The sequence below is a fragment of the Polypterus senegalus genome, chromosome 3 (assembly GCF_016835505.1).
Source record: "Polypterus senegalus isolate Bchr_013 chromosome 3, ASM1683550v1, whole genome shotgun sequence".
Lineage (NCBI taxonomy): Eukaryota > Metazoa > Chordata > Cladistia > Polypteriformes > Polypteridae > Polypterus > Polypterus senegalus.
Genome location: NC_053156.1, coordinates 112715666 through 112739577, shown reverse-complemented (window position 1 = coordinate 112739577; position 23912 = coordinate 112715666). Strand labels below are relative to the sequence as shown.

The following is a 23912-nucleotide window of genomic DNA, read 5'->3' as shown; positions in this document are numbered from 1 at the left end:
CACTACTGTGTGACAGCTAGTAACAGTATAAAATTGTGCTACTTGTTATTAAAGCTTCAGATCTTGTCAGGAAGGAATATTCAAGCTCCAACATCTCCTGATTCTAGACCTTTTGTTTCTCCTAAGTCCTTCAACACAACTCTGGAATCTATATTTTAAGTTAGCTGCATGATTTATAGTTAGTGTATCCCTCTGTAGCTCTGTCCATGAGTTTTTTGGGGCTATCATACCATAATTACTCTAGTGCGAAACAGAGGAATTGACTAGCACTCAAACAATGTTGGTAGCAAGATGGGGCTTAAAAGCAATGTTGGTTATTCAGTAAGCAAACAAGGCCTTACAGTTCTCTTCAATGTCCTCAACCTGCACAGATCAGCTCTTAAACTCTGCTCACATGGGATTAAAGGTAATAGCTCCCACTTACACCTCACAACCCTGAACTCATCCATGTCAGGATCAAGACTCCCAAGAACCTCTCACCAAGGCTGATGGATTTTAGTGGTGGGAAATGCCTTGTAAGTTCTTCAACCTAGCAAGCAAGTGCTTTATATCTATCATTCTTTGCCATGCTCTGCATGGATTCAATTTATGGCTAACTTCTCCGTATGGCTTTGCTCATTTTCAGAGGCCCACAGATATAATGATATTGATTCTGTCCCTGATGCTACCTACCTAGGAATTCTTATTCTCAATCAACTCCTGCTGTAAGTACATGCAACTTATTGATTGTTTATGAACACATTTTTCGAATGTATGGTTTACAGGCTGTTTCCATCATGTCAGTGTTTAATTTTTTGAAGTATGGTTTACAGGTTCCTTCCATCATGTCAATATTTCCTTATAGATTACCTTGTAAATAATGAATTCATTCACTTGAGTGATGAATCACTTAAATTGTAAATAGTACTTTGTACCACGTATCAGTTAAACCAATTTAAACAAGAAAATAAACAATATGTAGCCAAAAAATATAAAGATTATTTATTTATTTAATTTTATTTAAATACTGGTTGCAAGCACAATGTAGTCTACTTTGTTGTAATTGGCTTAAACGCTTTATTAAAAATGTACTGCTTGTTTGAGCTGCCAACGAAATGTTACAAACCGGGAATTTTAGATAATATGAGGATTGTAAAAAGGCAAAAATTTGGTCCTGATGCCAGTCTAAGATGTAGACATAGAATACGCATGTGTAGGAAACCCATGGATCCCATATGGCTTATCTGCCATACAGGTAATTCAGTCAGTTTAGTGGCATTTAACTTCACGAGAAGTAGCTCAAAGGCACACGACTATCTATGCCATCAGTACCACCAGCTTTCATGATGAACGGGCATAACGGTGAAGGGGAAAAAGCACAGCACACCCTGTTAAAGAAAATGCCACATAAAAATAACATTTGTTGAATCTGTGCTGGTATAATAGTCTTTCTCTCTTGCAAGAGGGTTTACTGGATGGCATGCAGTTGGAGAAATGTGTAAATTTTGCATAAATGAAGTCTGAAGCACAGTTTTAAATTACTCTGTTATAATTAGACATCTAAACAGCAAATCTAAGTATTATAACACATCTACATTCAGACTTGGATGGGATGTAGAACCTGGCCCCGAAAAGAAAACAATGACTTGTACAATATCAACTCAAAGATAAAATTGTCTGTGGAAGGATAAAAAGTTACATGTATTTGTTAAAGTGGTTATAGCAGTTCCATTTTTGGTCTTCCTTTGGGGTCCTTTTAGGCAGAGAACTCCTCGCTGCCGGTAATTCCACTCATGATGCACTGTTCATTTTTGTGTCCATATGCACACTCTTGCACACACACACCCGTACACACTCATGCGCACACACACACAGCCACACATGCACTCACACAGGTAGCAGCATCTTAAATCGTAACAATCCAGTGAGGATGTTAGTGTCCAGAGCTCCCAGCTGTAGAAGTGTGGTGTTTGCCTTGTGCTTTCTTTCTCCTGTGTTCAGTCTTGTTTTTATTTTCTGATGCCCCTCTTGTATCTGTATCTCTTTTGGTGTCTCTCTCATCATGTCTGCTCTCGTGGTTTTCTCCTTTTGCTGGTCTTTTTCTTCTCTCTTCTTTCCCCCTTTTTTCTATAAATAAAATAAGACATATTTAAATGAGGCTCTTCAAAATACTTAAGAAGAAAGACAAGGCAGAAGATTTGCTTAGATAACATGCCATACATTTATGGTATTACATTAATTTTGTTTTATTTTGACATGTTCAATTTTGAAATATATTTCTAGTACCCCTTATGTTTTGAAGAAGAAAAAATTGGGCTGTTGGAAATGTAGAATTCATTTGTTTTGTTTATTTTTTTTGTGTCAATGCGGTTTTCAGGTTGTTGGAATTGCACATTTCACCATGATACCATGTTATTTTCCTTGGACACTGCCATTTTATTAGTAATTTTGGATCTGTTGCTGTTGTGTTACCATGCACAGACGGTAGGAAGTGTGTGGCATGTGATACCACTGATTTAACAGTATAAACGTAAGCATTGTGCACTTCCTTTGTATCCAACTTTATCGGTATATACAATATAGAATGCTAAAGGTTGTCTGTCATGTAAAACCTTGCCAACCACTGGACCTTGAACCTTAATCTCGATCTTAATTTAGAGCTTATGACCTGATATGTGAAACATGAAAAGTCTGAAAGAAAGGAGCCATCTTATGAACTCCATAGGTTAAAAATAAGAAACTTAGCTAGTAATAAAAAGTAAAAGTGAAAAATGTGCTAATCATTTGAATTATTTTAACAGTTTGTCATTGACTCTTATTAACTGCTACATCTACAATCAATAGCTCTAACTGCTTTCAGACACTATTGTCTTATTTAAAAATTCAAAATCCAGGATATCCCATTTCAACCTTTAATGAACAAAACTACCTTCAAAGGATATTTAACATCTACAATCTTAAGTTGCCTTTGATGAAGGATTGGCAACAATATTTATGGATTCTGGATCACAGTTCCTAAACCTAACTTCATTCGTCAGCTCTTTGCATTGGTTTTCTGTAGGTTCTGCTGTTTACTGACATCTTAAGGACCTTGTGACGATGTGGGTTCTGGCTCCACGCTCCTTTGGCTGTTTGGGAACCCTTGAACCCAACACCGTCGATAATGTAACCGAGTGAGCTAGTCAATGGAGGCAAATTACTGAGCAAGGGGAAGGTTAAAAGTGAAAACAGTGCTGTTATTAAAAACAGTCAAAAACAGTGTTCCTTAAATAGTGCAGTTCTTCACAGTTCATTAAATAAATAACCCATAAAAAGAACACGTGGAGGTTAAAAATCAATAAATAGAAAAAAAAACACATCCTTAAAAACGAGAGGTTAAAATCTTCTTTTAGGAAGCAGTCTTAAAAACCAACAACAAATCCGGTGCTCTACTGTTAGCGTCTCATCTGCTTATCCCGTTTGGGCTTAGCAGCAGGCAAGACGCTCTCTGCAGCTGCCCTCCTACAACACACGCACGAGACTGGAGACCTCCCAATCCCTGGCTCCGGTATGGCACTCATCCCAGTCCCCGAGACTTGATTACCCCAATAGCCAGGACGCACACATTGGGGACTCCGCCACCAAGTCTCCCGACTTCCGCTGCCTTTCCACGGCCTTCTGCGGCTCGTCGCTTTCCTCTAGGCACTCCCGCTACCTGCTCACTCAGCGGGAGCAACCTCAACTCAAACGTCTAGGTGTTGGCCTAACACCCAGCTTCCATACAGCTGCCCACGAGCGCTCAATCGCGTGCTCACCAGACGCACACACCGCCTGTCCGTCTCTCTTGCACCGCATGCTTCCTCGCCCCCTGTAACCTCCATCCTCATCTCCTTTCTCCTCTCTCCATTTTTTTACCGCGAACGTTTCTTTCTCTCCCCCACAACCGACTCGCGCTTCTTTTTAAAAACGTGAGGGGCCATTACAGCTGTAGCATTAGCCACGGGAGCAATCACGAATGTGGGCAGTTCTGTGCACTGTGCACACGGTGAGAAACGCCCACATCGACGACTGCCCCGCGGCTCGCTACAACAACGCCCCTCACGAAGCCGCCTCGGGTGCGGTGATTATTTAATTAAAATGAATGGCCTTTTCTCAACGAGCTGTGGACCCATAACACCACAGACCTGCGCTGGTATCTGGAAGGTTGCCGGTTCAAATCCTGCTACTGGCAGGCATTCTACTCTGCTGGGCCCTTAAACAAGGCCCTCAGCCTGAACATTATTGCTCCAGTGGTGTTGTACAATGGTGAACAAAGGTTGTGCATATGTCAGTGTCCAATTGTTGATTAATATAGTATATCAAATCAAAAAATCAAAATCCTCACGACATATATGTCGCATTAAATGGATGCACTCTATTTGACTGAAAGCGTATGAGTGTTTTGTATAATGTCAGGGCAGGTTCCTTGCACCAGTGAAGGTGAGATAGTCTCGGATTCCTTATGAACCTATAATGGAAACAAACAAACTCATATGATGGCTAAATGAGTTGATTTTTGGTTAAAGCTGCTAACGCTATAACAACTCTGCAATACAGAGTTCATTCACTGAGGGGTGCTATTTAATTGTTCTGCAATTAGAATTGGTCAAGGCAAAATAATTTAAGAAAATTTGCATTTTTTCATTTACTGAACCTAGTTTTTTCATTAGAAATAAAGATTTTAAAGACTAAAAAAAGATTTTTAGATTAAAAAATTCATTTAAGGACTGAAGAGAAATAAACATTTGATCTTATTTTATCCATCCATCTATTCATTAGTGAATTTTCTCAATCCATTTTTCTCTTGACATTGTCATGGTGAGCTTCACCTATTCCAATACTAATCAGTCCCGAAAGTGATATCGATTAGATGAATAACATCATAACAAAAATTAATGCCAGTGACATTAAAAACATCCATAGATTTCTTTGTGAGTGAGTGTTGGTGTGGACTTGAGTCTCCCATGATGTACTAGCAAGCCAGCAGCCATACCACATGTACATTCATTGAGAGAAAAGGTAAACTAAATGAAGCTTAGCATATTCGTCCCTGGCCAATACTTGGATGGGAGACCAACCAGGTTGCTGCTGGAAGAGGTGTTGGCAAGGCCACCATGGGGGTGCTTAACCTATGGTCTGAATATGGATCTCAATGCCCTACTGCAGTCACATGGACACAAAATGGCACCATCCTTCGGAATTAGATGTACAATCAAGATCCTGACTCACTGTGGTCATTAAAGACTCCTGGGCATCCTTCATAAAAAGTATGGTGTATCCAGATGTCCTGGCTAAATTTCCCACCACAACCTAGTCATTCTGACCCCCTATTCTTTCCCTGTCTCTAATTGGATCTCTCACCACCACCTAACACCTAATGTGTGGTGAGAGTATTGGCATAAAAATGGCTGCCATTGCATCATCCAAGTGGTGATTGAAGTGACTCCCCACTTATTATGTAAAGTGCTTTGAGAAGTAAGAAAACTGCTATATAAATGTAAAGAGTTATTATTATTCTGGCACCTTATCTAAGGCCTTGTGCCGCATGCAGTCTAGAGAGGCTTTAGTCCACCTGCAACTCTGGGTTTGACCAAGCAGGTTTCAGGAAATGATAAATGGACATTGTCACTCATTAAAGTGACTTTGGTATTTTTATACATTATATATTGTTGTTTTTTTTTTTTTTAAAGTTGAGCACTGCTGTTTACTGAACAATTGGGCTTTTTCCTGTCAGTGGACATTTAGTAAATAAACTGAATTAATAAAAAAATAATAGGAATTAGCTGTTTCAGAAGTATAAAATCAGGAGACAACCTATGCAAAAAGAGAATACTTTTAGCAAAATGTTTATTCTTTCCTTTTAGTAAATATTGGTAGCGTCAATTCAGATAATACTATAAAAGACTAGAAGTGGAGTCTCGGGGCTAGGCCAGTATTGTGAAAAGCATTTCATTATCTCAAGACTGACATTGGCCTCTACCAGATCCAAACTGTAGCGGCTGAGTCAGTGAAATAAATCTTCATAGGGTAACAATTCTGACCCATAATTAGTCACATCAGCCAACAGAGGCTAAAACATTCCAGAAATCAAAAATTATGTTACACTGTAGCATATCACAGCTGCATGTTTAGTCTGCTCTCGAGAAACAAGGCAAGAAAAAAAAAATCTCTCTATGAAATAATGCAACTGGAGGTATGCTAGTAACTACCGACTTTTGGGCGCACTTAGAATGTGACATTTACTCCTGAACAAAAATACAAAACAAAAGGGTATATTTATACTAAAGATCACTTGCAGTAGCTGCTGTAAATGCAGTGTGAAGACATACAGTATGACTTAATTGCAGTTTGAAGTGCAGAACCTTTGACTTGAGAAGATGTAAAGCGCAGCATACTTGGCATCAGGCTACCCTTCTAGAGTTCATTATGGAGTGCTGGATTTTTCCACTCCTTACCCAGTACTTCATTTTATTTGTTTAAGACATACAGAAGCACACAAGGAGTGGGGTGAATGTGAGGAAACCCAAATCATCAATTGCAAAAAATAAAGCAAATAAAATCACATTCCAAAGAAAGTGTTCCCTGCACCACCTGACTAAACTTGGCAACTTATGTTTAATTTTTTTGTGTTTTTTTTTTCCCTTGGAGTGTCACATGATGAACAATGGCTGCAGCATCTTGACAATCTGTCACAAGGTCAACTTAATGTATTTTTTCAGTGTGCTGGAAAAAATCTACACTAAAAATGAACAAGAACTGAACAGCAGGAAATAATAAAAATGAGAAATTTACTTTAGCAAACTAGGAAACTTAGGCTAATAGAGAAAATGGGCAATGAATCTAAACTGAGTAATGCAACAGCACAAGGCAACCTTTGTACCTATTGCATCTTTCTTAGGATTACAGTGCTAATTGATTTATTTAACTAACACGTGCATCAAAGTGATTTACAAATCACAGTTACATAGGGTAAATGAATGGAGAACTGCCACGAGGAAGAGTCTTTCTCAGGGTCACTCGCTGAGATCGTGCTTTGGACTGACCTGGCAACAGTCTGACAAACAGTCCAACACATTAACCACTAAGGCACATGGCTAATTTGAATTCTTACACTGTTCAAGTGGTAGATTCAAACAATTTAAACAACAATATATAGGGAACTAATGCATTTATTGGGCTCCAACTATAAGTCTACATCCTGCATTTAGCCCATGATCTCATTTCTATGCCACCCATTCCTGCCCACACAAGAGTCACACCACTTAAATGATCTTCTCTTTAATAGCAGTTTCTGGTTCCTCCCAATATAATTTAGTTGTATAGAAATATAAATAACCTTAATGTTTGCTTGGTCTGTCTGGAGGACATTGGCCAGAAATCTTATTCTACATGCCCCTGACTGGTCAATAGACAATACTGTGGCGTAGCAATGGACTGAGCAGATTGTGCAAAGCACAAGGGCCTACGAGCTTGAGGGGCCCACTTGGGGCCATATAGATTAAAAAAAAATTGAATAACTTAAAATCACTTGCACAGTTCATTGTGTTAATAATTCACTGTTTCAGTGACATGTTTGCACCATCGCCAGGCAAGTCCAATCCAATCCATGATGATATTACGTATTCAACAGGCCTGCAGTTTACACGAATTTAGACATCGGGAGTTTGGAGGCGTTCTAGTCCGCCTTACTAAGAAGTGCACATTCCCAAATTTGGCGACCTTTGACGTGCCATAGAGGACGTGAATGGAAGAAGTTTTGAAGGATGTCACATGAATAATGTGAAAATACATTATCGTAAATAATTGTTACTTTTGTACTTTAATTTGATGTCAACAGCTTTCAAAATTCAAACTCGAAAGTTAAATCACGGGCAGCACGGTGGCACAGTGGGTAGCGCTGCTACCTCGCAGTTAGGAGACCCGGGTTCGCTCCCAGGTCCTCCCTAAATGGAGTTTGCATGTTCTCCCCGTGTCTGCGTGGGTTTCCTCTGGGTACTCTGGTTTCCTCCTACAGTCCAAAGACATGTAGGTTAGGTGGATTGGTGATTCTAAATTGTCCCGTGTGTGTGTGCCCTGCGGTGGGCTGGCGCCCTGTCCGGGGTTTGTTTCCTGCCTTGCGCCCTGTGTTGGCAGGGATTGGCTCCAGCAGACCCCCATGACCCTGTAGTTAGTATATAGCGGGTTGGATAATGGATGGATGGAAGTTAAACCATAGCAATTCTGTTGTTAAGTTATGGTCCCCATTAGTTGGCAAACACCGAATATTAGAACAACTTGGTGCTTTTTATACTCTTGCCAAACGACACCATGTTGGCCAGTAGCAGCGGACCTGGCAAACATTATCAGAGTGGTGCTGCTAAACGTAAGGAATGCCTGCAACAGGAATTGAAAAATGCCAAGCTTACCAAGATTTCTACCTTTCTCAACACTGGGCAATGGCCAGCGATGGTAACTGAGAATGCTGTTGCTGGTGAATCATCGCAATGGTCGCAAGCAGGTTATACAGACAGTGCAGTGAGTGAAATGGTTACAGCTACCAAGTCTGGAAGTAGCGATACAACGGCTTCAAATCAGGTGCTATCTGCTAAAACCGTTAAAAATGGAGAAACTACTAAAGACAAACAAGCAATATATTTGACCAAGCAATTTCCTGCTGACAAGGCAAATTGTTTGGAATCACGGACACCAAAACAGGTCCATTGTGCAATAGTATCCTGTCAGCTGGTGTCATTTTAATTTGTTACGAATTGCAATTGCTTCATTTTATAGCACAGAACAGTTTCTACTTTCTAGCTTACGTTACATTTTAATCATCTTCCTTCACAAAGTTATCTTGGAAAAGCAAGCGGGTCCACATCTTACATATATTTATGTATTAGTACTACTACCCACACTTCCCACATTCCATTCCCACAATTTATTTTATTTTTGCTATCTTACAGCTGCCCTAATAAAGCGATTAAAAAAGTGATTACAAATTCCATTTTTAGAGCCGGTTTGTTTGCCGCCAACATGTGATCTGATAGTGACGCGGTTATAGACACCACTGCCCAGCCGGCCCCTAGGATCTAGTTGCGAATAACTTTCTAACAGTTATGCTAGAGAGGAGGGGCCCAGCTCAGGGCACTGCACAGGGGCCTTCAGCAAGCTAGCTATGCCACCGAGGCAATACTAAACCACATGAGATGAAACAAAGTAAAATACATTTTTGTAAAACACAACATATATATATAAAATATTAATATGTCATATTATTTTCTAACTCTCTTAAACCAGCCAGGGTCATGGAAAGAGGCTAATCTCAGCTGTCATAGATTGCAAGACAGGATCAAACTCTGGACAGGGTGCCAGGCCATTGGAGGGCAAACACACACATACACACACACACGCACACTAGGGTCCATTTAGCCAATTTAGCATTGCTAAACAATTCATCTAACCTGCACATCTTTGGACAGTAGGAGGAAACCGATGCAGACATGAGGAGAACATATATACTCCATACAGAGAGGACCTGGGACACGAATCCTGGTCTCCTTACTGTGAGACTATATAAATATAAATCTAATAAAAACAATACATTTTAAAAAATGTGTTTTATTTAAAATATTGATTACTTCCAAATGAGACATTGCAAACTAGTTTTGTATTGTGGGTAATTATTAATAACAAAAAAGAATACAAAATCACAAACTGTTAAAAGCCTTATGGGTCAGTTTGTGGTGCAGGGGTTGCTGCGGCCGCCTCACACATCCTAGGCTCTGATTTTCAAATGCCAGGCCAGTTGCTGTCTGTGTGCTGTTCACATGTTTTCATTGTGTGTATGAGAGGTTTTGTCTGGGATTTCTGCTATAAGATTTGCACTTTCGGTGAACTAACAACTATAAATTAGCCACAGTGTGTTCCATGATGGATTCCATGCTGAACATGGATGAATGGAGGATATCAGGGTCATAGGGCATCCCTTGATCTGAATAAAACAAACCTTTTTTTTATATATTCTAAAATATTTTCTATTTATTAATACAGTTACTCGATTGCAATGAATGAGTGACATAAGAAATAATAATTTTCATTGAGTTATCTGTAAAGTGATTCATTAACTGGCAATGACAAATAATAACACAAAAGTGAGAAAATGTAACCCTTAACAGGTAAATATTATTAAATATAAATTATTTTTTTACTCTTAGCATTTTAAAATCTTGAATGCGGAATTCTAAAAATAATAAACTAACCATGTTTTCATAATCTGCATGACATTGGTCAAAGTTACTTGCACCTCTGTAGTTTCTGTTTGTATTATTTGTGTAGATAAATGAGTTTAATATGAAGCTTGATCACTTGATCACTATAGTTATGAATTGAAAAGCCAGAATTACACAAATACTTTGAAATATACTAATATTTTGAAATAATCATATAAATTCGTACTGCGGATTCCTGCAAAAAAGTATACCCATTACACTTCACATGAAAAATATAAAATATAACTAGTCTTTGTTGTTATGTTTTTTTTTTCCAAATGGTAAAAAGTATCAATGCTTTATTAATAAAATTAGTGTTATGCAGATATTTCTAAAATTAATCAGTAATTAATTTAAAAAGATCAGGAATTAGATTTGCCAATAATTCCACTCTCCTTTTAAATAGGACCTGCCATTCTCTATTGCTGAGATACTTAGTGGATTTATTTCTTAACATGTGATATTTAGTTACACATTAGTGTCAATCAAGTCTTTTACAAAATGGCAAAACAGCAGCTCCAGTAGAACAGGGTTTGGGTGAAAACATCCGCTTAAGGAATGAATGTAATATTATTTACACAGTGACACTCACACATGAAAATTATTCTTCAGATATTAAAAACCAACCAACCAACCATTTTCTAACCCGCTGAATCCGAACACAGGGTCACGGGGGTCTGCTGGAGCCAATCCCAGCCAACACAGGGCACAAGGCAGGAAACAATCCTGGGCAGGGTGCCAACCCACCGCAGGACCTTCAGATATTACCAGAACTCAAATGGAAGAATAAATAAGAAAAAAGACGAATACTGTATAAGTAAAGAAAAGGTGGATTTAATATATGCACATCCCGTGCTAATTATCCCAACGTCTGTTTCAGTAAGATGTAGGAGATTTCGGGAAAACCTGTGCATGCAAACTTCACACTGACAATGCTTTTCATTGAACTATTATGCTGATAACCTTAATCAATCAATCAATCAACATTTATTTATATAGCACATATTCATACAAAAAAAATGTAGCTCAAAGTGCTTTACAAAATGAATAGAAAAATAGAAGACACAATAAAAAATAAACATAAGTCAACATTAATTAACATAGAATAAGTAAGGTCCAATGGCCAGGGTGGACAGAAAAAACAAAAAAAAACTCCAGAGGCTGGAGAAAAAAAATAAAATCTGTAGGGATTCCAGACCAAGAGACCAGTCAGTCCCCTCTGGGCAATCTACCTAACATAAGTCAAACAGTCCTCTTTGGATTTAGGGTTTTCATGGAAGGACTCGATGATGATGGTCACGTAGACTTCTGGCTTTCAGTCCATCAATGTTGGTGCATCATGATGCTTTGAGTAGGTGGTGGTCCAACATACTGTATGTATATATATATGTCTTTATTTTTATTTATTACAATATTTTTATTTTATATATTATGTATTTTAATAAATAAACATTAAGTCAGAAGATAAATCTATTTTCAATGGAATTTGATCAGTTCATTTAAGTAAAATTAAAGTCACTGTTTTAGTTTGTCTCACTTATGCAGGTGAAAAAATGTCCCAGCTTTAATCTCCAGCACCATGATAAACAAGACTTAATGAAAACATACAGACACAGGACAATAACCAAAAAACAAAATAGAAATCTATATTGACTGTTTTTTCTCTCTCTCTATAAACAGCACAAACCTCTAAATTCAAGGAATATCAAGAAAACATTATTACATTCCAGAATGGCTTTTAAAAACTTTTTCAGGATTTCTGGTCTATTAGTTGGTTACATGCATACGTGTTTTCTTGCTAGAAAGTATCTGGAATGTAGCTGCCTGTCTGTGAGGGTGTATTTGAGCCTCCATAGTAGCAGCACAATGTGTTTAATGACACGTGTTTTGTATGTGTGAGGAAGGTGAAGTCAGCATAGAAAACAAATGCAAACCAGTAAACTCCTCACATGAGGAATTCTAGCTTATATCCAAATTTGGAAACCAACTTTTGTGAGGCAGGGCATATCTGTCCACCTTTCAGAAGTCTTCATAGACGGTCCTGTTGCAACGTTCACTGCAACAACGGAAAAGAATCTTACAATAAAAATGGGCAGAATACAAATTTAAGTAAGTGAAAGAAATAGACAAGGAACTGGAAGCCGTAAAATGTATCAATTTTTGGAACCCCTGTTTTCTAGAATTTTATGCAACGCCTATCCAGAAATATTGGGTTCAAGGTCAGGAACAGTGGATGGCCACACTCACACATCTTTACGAGCTAAGGTTAGAATATGCACACTCACCATGGACAGTGACCAGCGACCAAACTATGTGATCTTGATGAGACCAGAAAAATTAAGAAACAAAAGCCAATGAAGCCGGTCTTTTAGTTTCTAATTTATGTAAAGTTCTGCTCAGTCTTAATATGAGATGTGTCGGTATAAATTCTTAACCTGACAATAAGAGAATTTACTGGCAATGGATGAATAGAAGAATGTCAGCAAAACCCCAATGTCAATATGAACCTGCCTACTACTAAAAGCTCTCCTGTTTAGAACTCTGCTTCCAAAAGTAACAGCGAGTTTATAAAAGTACAAATAATACTGATTATTGAACAGTGTGACAGATTTAAATGCTTCGAGAGGTTTCTAAATGAACTCCAGATGAAATAGCATGACCAGAGTATATCCCGCTAAATAATTTATTTCCAAAAAAGTCTCAGGGTCACGACTTTTAAAGGGCAGCCTTATTTTGGAATATTCAGTAGCTACGTATATACAAAACAAGCACACACAACAATGACCACACAGTAGATAAATAAATCCACTGGAGAGTTCTGTCGACATTTCAGTGCTAACGATGTGCTAAAACGTGAGGAAGAACTCTAGTCACGCCGAATGAGCTCTCAGGGACGTCGCCTGCCTAAGGAAACATTTTTATGATTTCAACAGCTGAAGTAAACTGCTTCTGATTTGAGAATAGTCGCTTTTCCACAGCCAATAAACAGCTGTCATCTGGTATTAATTAATATTAATTATGAAGACAGGTTGGCATGTTACTATAGCAGCTGGGGTCCTTCCAATTCTGACCTGTTTATAGTTTGCATAAAAAAGAGTTATGGGCTCCTTTGGATAGTCGACAACAAATTTAGCTTGGCGGAAATCAGAATAAGGTGCCTGCAACCGTGATGAGGCCCCAATTATTGGCACTTTCCATGCTGCGGAGCACAATTAGGCCAATGACAAAGGGTAACATCCTCGGGGCAGACTTGGTGTCATCTCTCTGCTCCTCAGGAGCCACACAAAGATTAAAGGCTTTAGCTTGTCATGTCTGAGTGATGCCGTAGCATTGCAATGCTATTGAAAGCCTGCTTTCTTTTAAACTAAAGCCATCGGAGGCTGATAGGAAAATGACACTTTGTAGGACAAATTAGGAAATGTAATATAAACATGCAAGCAAAGCAGCTACAAGACACACAAGTGTAAATATTTATAGCTCCTCTGTTCTTTGGGTTTCAGCCCTTTTTTACAGGATGTGCGCTGCCCCTGCTTTTTCGGATGAGGCTTTAGAAAGTTTTTTTTTTTTTTAGCTGTTGCAGTTTGGCTGAAGTTCACTGCTTTTGCTCCAACCAGTCTATTTTAAAGCACTTGGCTAAAAAAGGTACTGCATAAACAGCACTCCAGGATCAGCAGCCTGATAACATTTGATTGTGGATTACATGTGGTTAGAAATGGAGAAAACTTGGAATCTGTTGATGATATCAAATAATTTAATATTTAAACTCTCAGATACGCACCCAACTGCTGACAAAAAAACTCAAGAGCTATTTGGCAAAAGCAAATAACAAATAAACACGAGAGACTGACAGCCACAAAAAAAAAAAGAGCTCTGGACAAATAGGAGGCAATTTTTTCTGAGGTCACTCTTTCGACCTCATGGCGTACTGCAGAACATAAACACAACTCCCACCTCCAGGTCCAGAGGATATAGTAATTAGTTTACAGTTCATGTTAAAGAATAGCAGCCTGCTGGATAATCACACAAGGAAGGTCATTAACCAACACTGATGTCTTAAACACGCACTCACAGCTGCAAACCAGTGTACCGCCAGCAGAACGTCTCGACTCTCAAATATAATCCAGAGAACCCACTGGGAGCTGGAAAATGTTTTCTTTTGTGTAAGGCGAGGGAGGGGGGAAAATGTAAGGCAAGAGCTAACTTTCAGTGGGGCTAAACTGCAGACATAAAACATCCTGTGGTATTTCTTTACAAATCGCTGCCCATTGCTCCACAGCGCAAGGCTAAAATGAGGCGTCCAGCAGCTGCACAATTATTGACTTTCTCTTGTGCACCTCTGGGAAATAAGCTGGCAGTGCTGTGCTGGTAGCTGTTTTTACTTCATCTGCAGTTTATCCGAACTGTTTAAAGAAATAATAAGAATACATTTTGATTGCGGAGCCATGGTATTGAATTACATTGTCTCTGGCTGAACAACAGCCATTTTATCATTAATGTAAGACTTGGGAAACTTTGGGGATTTGGCTGACTGTTTATGGACCTCCCATAAGCATTTGATGAATCACTAAAAATGAAAGCCAAGAGTACATTTATCAAATGGGCATTGTTGATCTTGTATCTTAAGAAATGGACACGCAAGTTACACTCTTGGATCAGTGCAGCTTGCACCACATATAGGAAGTGAAAGTATTGTTGGGAAGTGTTATTATTGCATAGTGAAACACTGGTAAAAAGAATTCAGATGAGAAATTCACTGTTAAAGCTGTCGTGCCACAAAACTACATAAGTCAATTCAATTAATCTATGTTAAAATGAGCTGTGCGACCCATCTAAGACCAGGGTGAAAAACATCAACCAATGCAGACGTTCCTGTTAATGTTTGTAGTGCATCGTGCATTGCATATGTCTCTGTTATATGCCATTTGGTAACAGATTCATAAAAGCTATGTGAATGTTTGTGACGTGCCATCTATTGGAATGACAAATACAATGAATTTTATTACTAAAAATGTCTGTGATGCTCCATCGATTGGAATGACAAAGACAACCAGATGGACACACAGACACTTATCCCTTTATTAAGGTGGATTACGCATGGAAGAACTGTGAAAATAATAACATTTTTATTTTCATAATAACTAACATTTAAACCTGAACATTAATTTTACCATAACATTATAAAAGGAATTGTGGCTGCAGTGTGGTTTGTGTGGATTTTGTGTTTTTGGATTTCTTTGATACAGTATTTTATTCTAGACTGGCCAAATCAGCATAGATGTATAGCAGTTGTGCATCCTATTATAGGGTTTAGTGACCCTATTTATATAGGCTGTCAGTCTATCTATATAGTACCTTTCATATCTATCTATCTATCCATCGGGTACACAGCACCTTTCATGCAGTATCTACTTATCTTTATATTTGAGTCTATGTATGTGTTTCTACCCTGATAGTCCTTTCCTCTTTATTTGTTGCCAGAATCTCACTTTCTCATTTTGGCCAAGTCACCCTGTAACAAATTCCTAGATATTCTTTTAAATGAATTGGAATATTTTGAATTCAAGACAGAAACTCAAAAGGTGGTAATATGCTGAAGTATTAATGTGCACGTACATGGGAAAAAATATCTGGAAGTTTATGGCAACATTCTTAAAGTTTGATTCCTACATTAATCTTTTTTTTAATTTCATATCTGAAAAGCTTGAAATGTACAACAAAAATAGCAATTTTGACCTCATTATTCTAGTACTTATGGTGTGCAGCGTACTCTGAAATCAATAAATGCCTGCTCTCAAACTGATGTTAGAATGAGAACCTGTAAAATTGCGTTGTTCTCAGAGTGTGACATTCATACTCTGTTCGCCCTGCTTCCATGCCAGTGAGCCATTGTGTACCAACTCTTATAAATAAGCTCATTTTCGGGAGGCAGCCATTCAGCTCAATGAAGGTGTTGCTTCCATAGTCAAAAGTCACTTTCAAAGTGTTATGTCTACACTAACTCCTGGGGTTCCTTGAATGAATGATATCCCTGAACTCCAGCACAGTTATTTAAAGGGCCATGATTCCATGCTGTTTCTGAGATACCTCCTCTATCCAATATATCTCAAATATGCTGTATATACAGTACAGTATGTCTGTGTATGAATGTGTTTCCTTTTTTACCTTTTGCCAGATAGCACTTAATGAACTTTGTCATTCCTCTGACTTGTACCAATGATGGACAACTGTAAAACTTTATTAACATTTTGCTTTCAGCATTTAGTCAAAGCCCCAGCTGACTTCAAGCAGGAGATGAGAGCTTTTTGAATGTCATTCTTCCCAGCTGATGGGCCCACCTAAGTGAGATCCTTAGTCATTACACCTCACTTAAATCTGTTATGTGAAATTACTACCTGCACCCCATAGAAGATCTGCTGGTACAGAAATCATTCCACAGGCCGGAGTCATGTCTGCATCTCAGTTTGCAACATTGTGTCAATATGTGTAAATAACAGATAGAACATCAACTGTAATGTTTCTTTGCACATTCATTATATTCCTGCCTTTCAGATCCAGCATCCCAAGTCAGGATGTTGTTTTATGGAGTCTTCGTGGGCTTTTCTATAGCTAATCCAATTTTCTTCCATAATATTCAAAGATATGTCTATTAAGTTAACTGGTAATTCAAATGTGAATGTAGGTGTTTGCATGAATTGATGCCGTAATGGTCTGGCACTCTGTGCAATGCTTTGTCCACCTTACGTCTAGTGCTGCTGGGATAATCTCAGGCACACTGAGACCTGGAATTGTATTAACGAAATTTGAGAATGTTATGCTAAATATACAGTGTATGGGGTTCCCTGTGTCTGACACGTATGTAAGTGTAAAGACGTAATTTAAAGGGGTCCTTTTTTTTAATATGAAGTCGATACATTTAAATTTAGCATGAATAGTATGAATAATATAAGAAGATTATGCATGACATAAAAACTCTTATTCTTCAATAATGAACCGGTAACAAAAAAACTACATGCTTAATATTATTGCTGTTCTGCTGTAATATCTCAAAGGCTCTTGAGTAAACCATGAAAAAGTCACAAAATGATTCACCACTGTACTCCATGGTATGCAGGAAATAAAAGAAAAGAGAAATTATCTGTCTGAAAGATTACTAAAGGTCTCTATATTTTTTTGATGGTAAAAAACCAGGACACTTTCAAAACAGTGGACAGTGCCAGACAAATAGAAGTTGATTACTCAGGATATTGAGAAATTAAGCAGACAAAAACAGCCTCATATTACAGCCTCCCTCATGAACATAAAATCCCTCAATGAACGGTCTTCAGACCTGTATAAGAAACCCGGGACAACACTTAATTGGAGATAAATAACACACAGAGCATGAATAAGCTGTTCAAACAATGGGCTAGCATGACACTAAAACGCAGGCCAATTAGACCTGACTGACCCTTCAGCGTTTTAAAGGCATCACATTTAAACAATTATTTCTGCCTGGAAGGAGATTGTACCTGTTATTAAAACTTGCATTGTCAGACGTTTGAACAGCAAAGCTCTTCATTGTCCGCATTCTCAGCTTCCTTTAACATTTCTCAATTATGTCTAAAATCCACCTGTCAGGAAAATGTTAAACTTCTCGCTGTAGGTCTGGCTTCTGTGCCCCTGGGCTACCTTTACCTTGGAAGGATTACCTGGTAGCATTAGGCTGTCCTTTAGCCCTAGGTGATAAAAAAAACGTTACTATTGTGCTTTTTGAAGTATGGATGTTAATGGAAATCTTGAGCGAAATAAAGATAAAGGTGGACTTTACGGCTTGGGTGTCTGATATTGATACTCTCCAAAAAGTTTCTGAAGGAACAGATATGACCAAACTCATTTACACAAAAGTATTTCCTGTATAATAATCCAAAAATGTTTAACCACATATAGACAGTAGGATATTACTAATTAATGTTTCTGATAGATAATTTTTAACATTGAAAAAAAGCACTTGAAATGACCAATGAGAACTCAAGGGAAGGTAGTTAAGGTTGAAAACAGGAAGTGCTTGTTTACATGAAAGTAGTGGGAGTCCAGAGAACACTGCCCAGTCATTTTTACTTTCAAGTGTATACTCTTCTGTCTTTCAGGAAATGACCAAACATTGTTTTTGCATTTATTTTTCATCACCAAGTCTTTCCATTACAGATTTGGCTCTCATGTTGCTCATATACAACCTAGTTGCACACGAATGCTTAAAACACAAGAAAACAGGTATATTAAATGGACAGAGGATGGATCATTCATTAATAATTTGACATTATACACTTCTGTCCCATCATGGAAATGTTCTAGCCATTCTCTAGTTTTTGATGGATTACACCAGTGCTTCACAAACTGTGGGCCTGCAGCTCCCTGGGGGAACCTCAGGATCCTACCATGTGGGCCACAGAATAAGTTGCTTGATTAGAAACGTCTAGGAGCAGGTTGTCTTGAATAATATGAGGACATTGCATTCCTTGAAGTCCAGAAAAAGCTACCCTTTAATTTCCTTTCCTAGTAGTGTCCCCTTTTTTCATGTCTGTGGTTCCCTCGCTTTTTTTGTGGATGAAAGTGTTCTTTAGTTTTTCAGCTCACAGTTCAAGAGCTTAGTCTTACTAAAAAAGTAAAATAGTGTGTGTAGTTAAAGCCCTGTTTGGAGAGGATTAGTTTTACACCAGGCAGTACCCAAGGCTGATTGCCACTCCCAAAGAATTTTCATTACAATTTTGTTTTCTTTTAGGTTAAATTTATTGGGAGAATCCTGAGTTTCGAAGAAACCAGTTTGAGAAGCACTGAATTACATTAAGGTTGCTCACGGTCGATAGATAGATAAGATAGATAAGATAGATAAGATAGATAATGGAAGGATAGGATAGGATAGGATAGATTTACAAATTCCACAATTAAAAATTAATGTATCTCAGCTCAAGGGGTTAGCTGGAGGCTAGTCTAGCTCCATTGGGAATAAAGCAGTAACCAACCCCTGGAAGGGGATCAGATTCATCAGTGGTACACTTAGAATTACACACTCTCATACTGGGCCAAATTAGAGCCACCAATCAACCTAATCTGCACACTAGAAGAAAACTGGAACAATGTGGAGGAAAACCAAAGCAAACTGAGGAGGAATGTTTAAACTCCACACAGATCGTGACAGGGCTGGAATATGAACCCAATGTCCTTGACCTGCGAGGGAGCAGCACTAACCACTGCATCACCATTTCTTCACAATGGATTACATTATTCCTTAACCACTTTATGATCCTTAAGGCTAAACAGCACACCTTACTTATCTTTGCTGTACTTCTTTGCCGCATAAGAGGTTGAAATAATCGGATCATAACAATTCTATACGAGTGATGGACTGGCACCCTATGTAGGATTCCTTCCTTTCTTGCATGCTGCCCCTGTGACGCTGATTTTAATCAAGTGGGTTTGAAAATGTCATGCTATGTTATTCAACTTAACCATTGTCACAGTTTACTTATGGAACAGGAGGTACTAATTTTTACCCGCTAGAAAGGGGTTAAGATGCAAATACATTGATAGTGGGTATGGAGAAGGTCTCTTCTTTAAGTATGAGAAAAACACACAGAAATTGACAGGTCTGAAATTTGAGCCCAGTATCTTGGAGCTGGAAGGCAGGAAATACTAATCTCAATTAGAATGCCATCCTACAGTGAACAATGTCATAAAAAAATTTAATTTATCGATACCTGTCTCCCTAAAACACCACACTCCACACTCTACAAAAAGATCTAGCTGTTCATTTTTGATTAATCCAGAACAGGAATATAACATAAGCCTACAGACTTTTATAAGAAAATAAAACTAGCCTAAATTCTGTAGCATATGACCACATCATTGTAATTGTTGCGGAATTTGAATCTGGATACTTAGTTGTGCCTTTTCTGCTGATTCAAATAAAACACCGCACTGGTCTTTTCTGATGGTTGTTATTAAAATTGAACTTTGAACTTCCAATACTATAAATGTACAATTTTGATGAACTTTTAATTGAATTTATATCTTATTGATGGCCCTTTTGTATTGTGTAATGCAGAATAATTCTTACCATTACCATACTTATTGCTTCAAACCTTATAGTGACTTATGTTTATAGTGATTTATCCTTGTTGTTAACACTCCTAAGGGTATTAAAATGCCACTTCAGTTAAAGTTGCTGTTTCACATATCATTGTCTGTTTTCCACATGTCTGTGTTGGTTTTCCTCTGGGTACTCTGATTTTACTGCCATGTCCCCAAAGACATGAGTATTAGGGGGAGCAGCAAAGTACAACAAAAGACAGAAAAAAATAAACACCTCCGCCCCAAGGGCCTAACTAAAAAGCAGTAAGCCCTGGCTACTCTGTTATAGGTTCACTCTGCTCACCTTCTACTACTGTGGCTCTCCTTCCTCCCTCTGACTAGCTAAGCCCTTGTCACCAGCTGCCTCCAAACTCTACGTTCTCTGATCAAAGGAAGCAAGGCCCTTTCATACTGTGCCGCAACCACCTTTCAGGGTACCCAGCAGTACACATTTCTGGGGTGCCGGTTGACATCATCAATCTCTGATATACATGACCAGAAATTCTTGCACCATTAGCTTCTAATGTGTGCTGGAGAGGGCCAGACTAGGTGTCTTTCACAGTCTGTCAGTATGTGAGGTTAAAATACATATCCTCCTAGCAGTCTGGTGAACTTCAAACCTTTTATAACAGCTGATATTATGATCTACTGGGTCATGAATGACCTCCTACTGTAATGGTAGCATTCTTTCACGGTCAGTAATGGTACCCCTCATCCTTTAAAAAATACTGGGTGTCCCAAAAATGTATACATGCTTTGATTGATTATAAATAAAATATTTATAAGCTACAGCTGAGTTTTTTTTTTTTTAATTACAAATGATCATAACAGATTCCTGCAGCAAGTTCAAATAAATGACACCAGTTACACTGTTGTTAAAAAAGAATGGTCCAATTAAGTGTGGACGATGACAATTCACACCACACTGTAACTCCTGTCTAAGTTCACATGGTTTCCCTTTGTAAAATGCGGATTCTAAGTTGCCCAGTAGCTGTAACTGTGGTGATTAATTGAGTTGTTTAACTTAAATGAGGCCTCATATCTCCAAACAATCTCTTCATTTACAGTATAATCATTCAAAGTTTGTATACACACACAATATGTATATTGTATATACTAGTTGTGTTTCCTGGCTTTGCCCAAGAAATTTTGTAAAATAATCGGTACACTGTAACAAGTACTTTTCTGTATACAATATTTGTAGAGTTTTTATCAAAGGAAAGTAATATTGGTAGGCAGTGTGGTGTGGTGGTTAATGTTTTAGACTACAAACTCCAAGGTTTTGTGTTCAAATACCACTACTGCCACTGTCCGACTATGAGCAAGTCACTAGAACAACAGAACAATCTAGATGAGAACAGGCCATTCAGCCCAACAAAGCTTGTCAGTCCTATCAACTTAATTCTTCTAAAAAACATCAAGCCGAGATTTTGAAAGTCCCTAAAGTCTTACTGTCTACCAAGCTACTTGGTAGCTTCATCTGCCGGTGTTCCAATTGGAAAAGCATGAAAAACATAACCAATTTTATTGCAAACATTGTAAACCACCTTGGATAAAGACATCGGTCAATATAGTGCATGAGTTGTTTATAAAACATTTTTATTTATTTTTTATCATAAGTTTATATAAATGAACTGTCTGTAAGATTCTTCTCAGTATCATGCTACCTAAATACCGAAACAAGGATAACAATCAACATACCCCTCAAATTTTATTCTTGCAGTGACTCACATACTGTTTCCTTAACCCAATTCAAACTTTAAAGTGCTCTACTTCACAACTAGTCTCCTAGAAGTAAATTCCCCAATTTAGTCTCTAGATATGGAGTGAATTCTTCATAAGAAAAGATGGCAGCAGTATTTTAGAAAAGTTCATGCTCCTGTCGCTGTGTGTGGAGGTTGCACGTTCTCCCTGTTTTTATGTGATCTTTCCCACCTCGTACATACCTGTTTGGTTAATTAGTAATTCTGTATTTGTCTGGGAGATGTTAGTATGGGAAATGTGAGGCAAGTGTGCATGTGAAACAGACAGCGGCCCCAATCAGGGTTTGCTCCTGCTTTGTGGCCAATGCTGCTGGGATGGACTCTAGCTTCTTGTACACTGTATCTAGGTAAGGGGGTTCAAACAGAGGATTTTTTTTCACTTTACAAATTAATTGCAGCTTAGCTATATCAGTAAAATGGTAAAAAGTCAAAGAGCACAACCCGGTGCACCAAGAACAAGACAAATGAAACATTAAAACTAAAATATTTGCTTGTTAAATACTTTTGGCTGACTGCTCACCCACTGGAAAACCCCAAAGTTTTTCATCCATCACTCCTTTGCATACACAGGTTGCCAAACTAGTTCCAGTCCTCTGGCCTCTGCAAAGAGTGTCCCTTTATCTTCTAGATCATGTTACCTCCAACACCTTTACTTAAGGATAATACAGATGTGTCCTCTTGGTGATTTCTTTAAACACTACAGCACCCTTTACCTTGATTTGGTTTGTTTGGAAAGCACTGCATTTCAAGAAATTAAATTTATTTAAATTGGTGGGATATTGAGCAAAGTAAATCAGAGTACTGGTCATTGTCCCAGATGTGCTTGTTTCAGATTTGTGGGTTCCAGTGGCATCATTTATAAAACTTTGCGTGATCTGAAGTATGAAAACACGCATATGATAAAAAACAGGAAAATGCGTACACCAAAAAAAAAAAAAATCAGATTTATAAAACCTGGCGTACGCACATTTCTACACAATTTACCCTTTAGAAATGACAATCATCTTGTAAATTTGCATTCATGAATGTGCCTCAAACCCGACCCTGAAACAACCATAGATGAACCATGCTAATTAACCTCATACATATGCAATCACAATGCTTGCAGACCTTCATTGGCTGGTAATGCAGCCACATGACGCATCCCACAGCATGATATAGAATTTCTTGTTTCTAAATAAGAGGAACCTTTATTTACACCTAAGTGCAGGTATCAGCAACAAGTGCAAATACTGTACACTGAATGACACCATGTTACTGCAACTGTAAATGCCATGAGCTCCAGCCACACCATGCCTCAAATAAAAACAAAAAAGATCTGATCTCTGGAGTTGAAGTGGGAGGAGGAAAAAACACATCTACACTCTCCGATTTCAATTGCAAATGGCATCTGCAATTGGAGATGCCTTTTTATGCAGCTTTATGCTAGAGCAGTCTCGACAGTCATCACAGATGACTCGTATGTTAGTAGACTGTAACAACTTTTGGTTAACGAAAGCAGTTTCATTCTCTCACATTATAGCAATATGAGTGCATTAATGTGCTCCAATTATGTTAAGAAAAACAGACAATGCTGCAAATTGTCTTTCTGTGTTATGTAACAACAGTAAGTATCCAACCCGCTATATCCTAACACTGGGTCTGCTGGAGCCAATCCCAGCCAACAAAGGGCACAAGGCAGGAATAAATCCTCGGGCAGGGCGCCAGCCCACCGCAGGGCACATGCACACACACACCCACACACCAAGGACAATTTAGGATTGCCAATGCACCTAACCTGCATGTCTTTGGACTGTGG

At 38.3% G+C, this 23912-nt stretch overlaps 1 protein-coding gene across 2 annotated transcripts in view; it reads right to left on the bottom strand.

Moving 5' to 3' along the window:
- Positions 1–958: 958 nt before the first annotated feature.
- Positions 959–23912, bottom strand: part of rspo3 (R-spondin 3) — a 46978-nt gene continuing 24024 nt past the window's right edge. For both annotated transcript variants that reach the window (XM_039747819.1, XM_039747820.1), the window contains exon 5: positions 959–2106. In XM_039747819.1, the coding sequence (XP_039603753.1) occupies positions 1913–2106 (194 nt within the window). In that variant the 3' untranslated portion in view covers positions 959–1912. The remainder of the gene's footprint in view (positions 2107–23912) is intronic.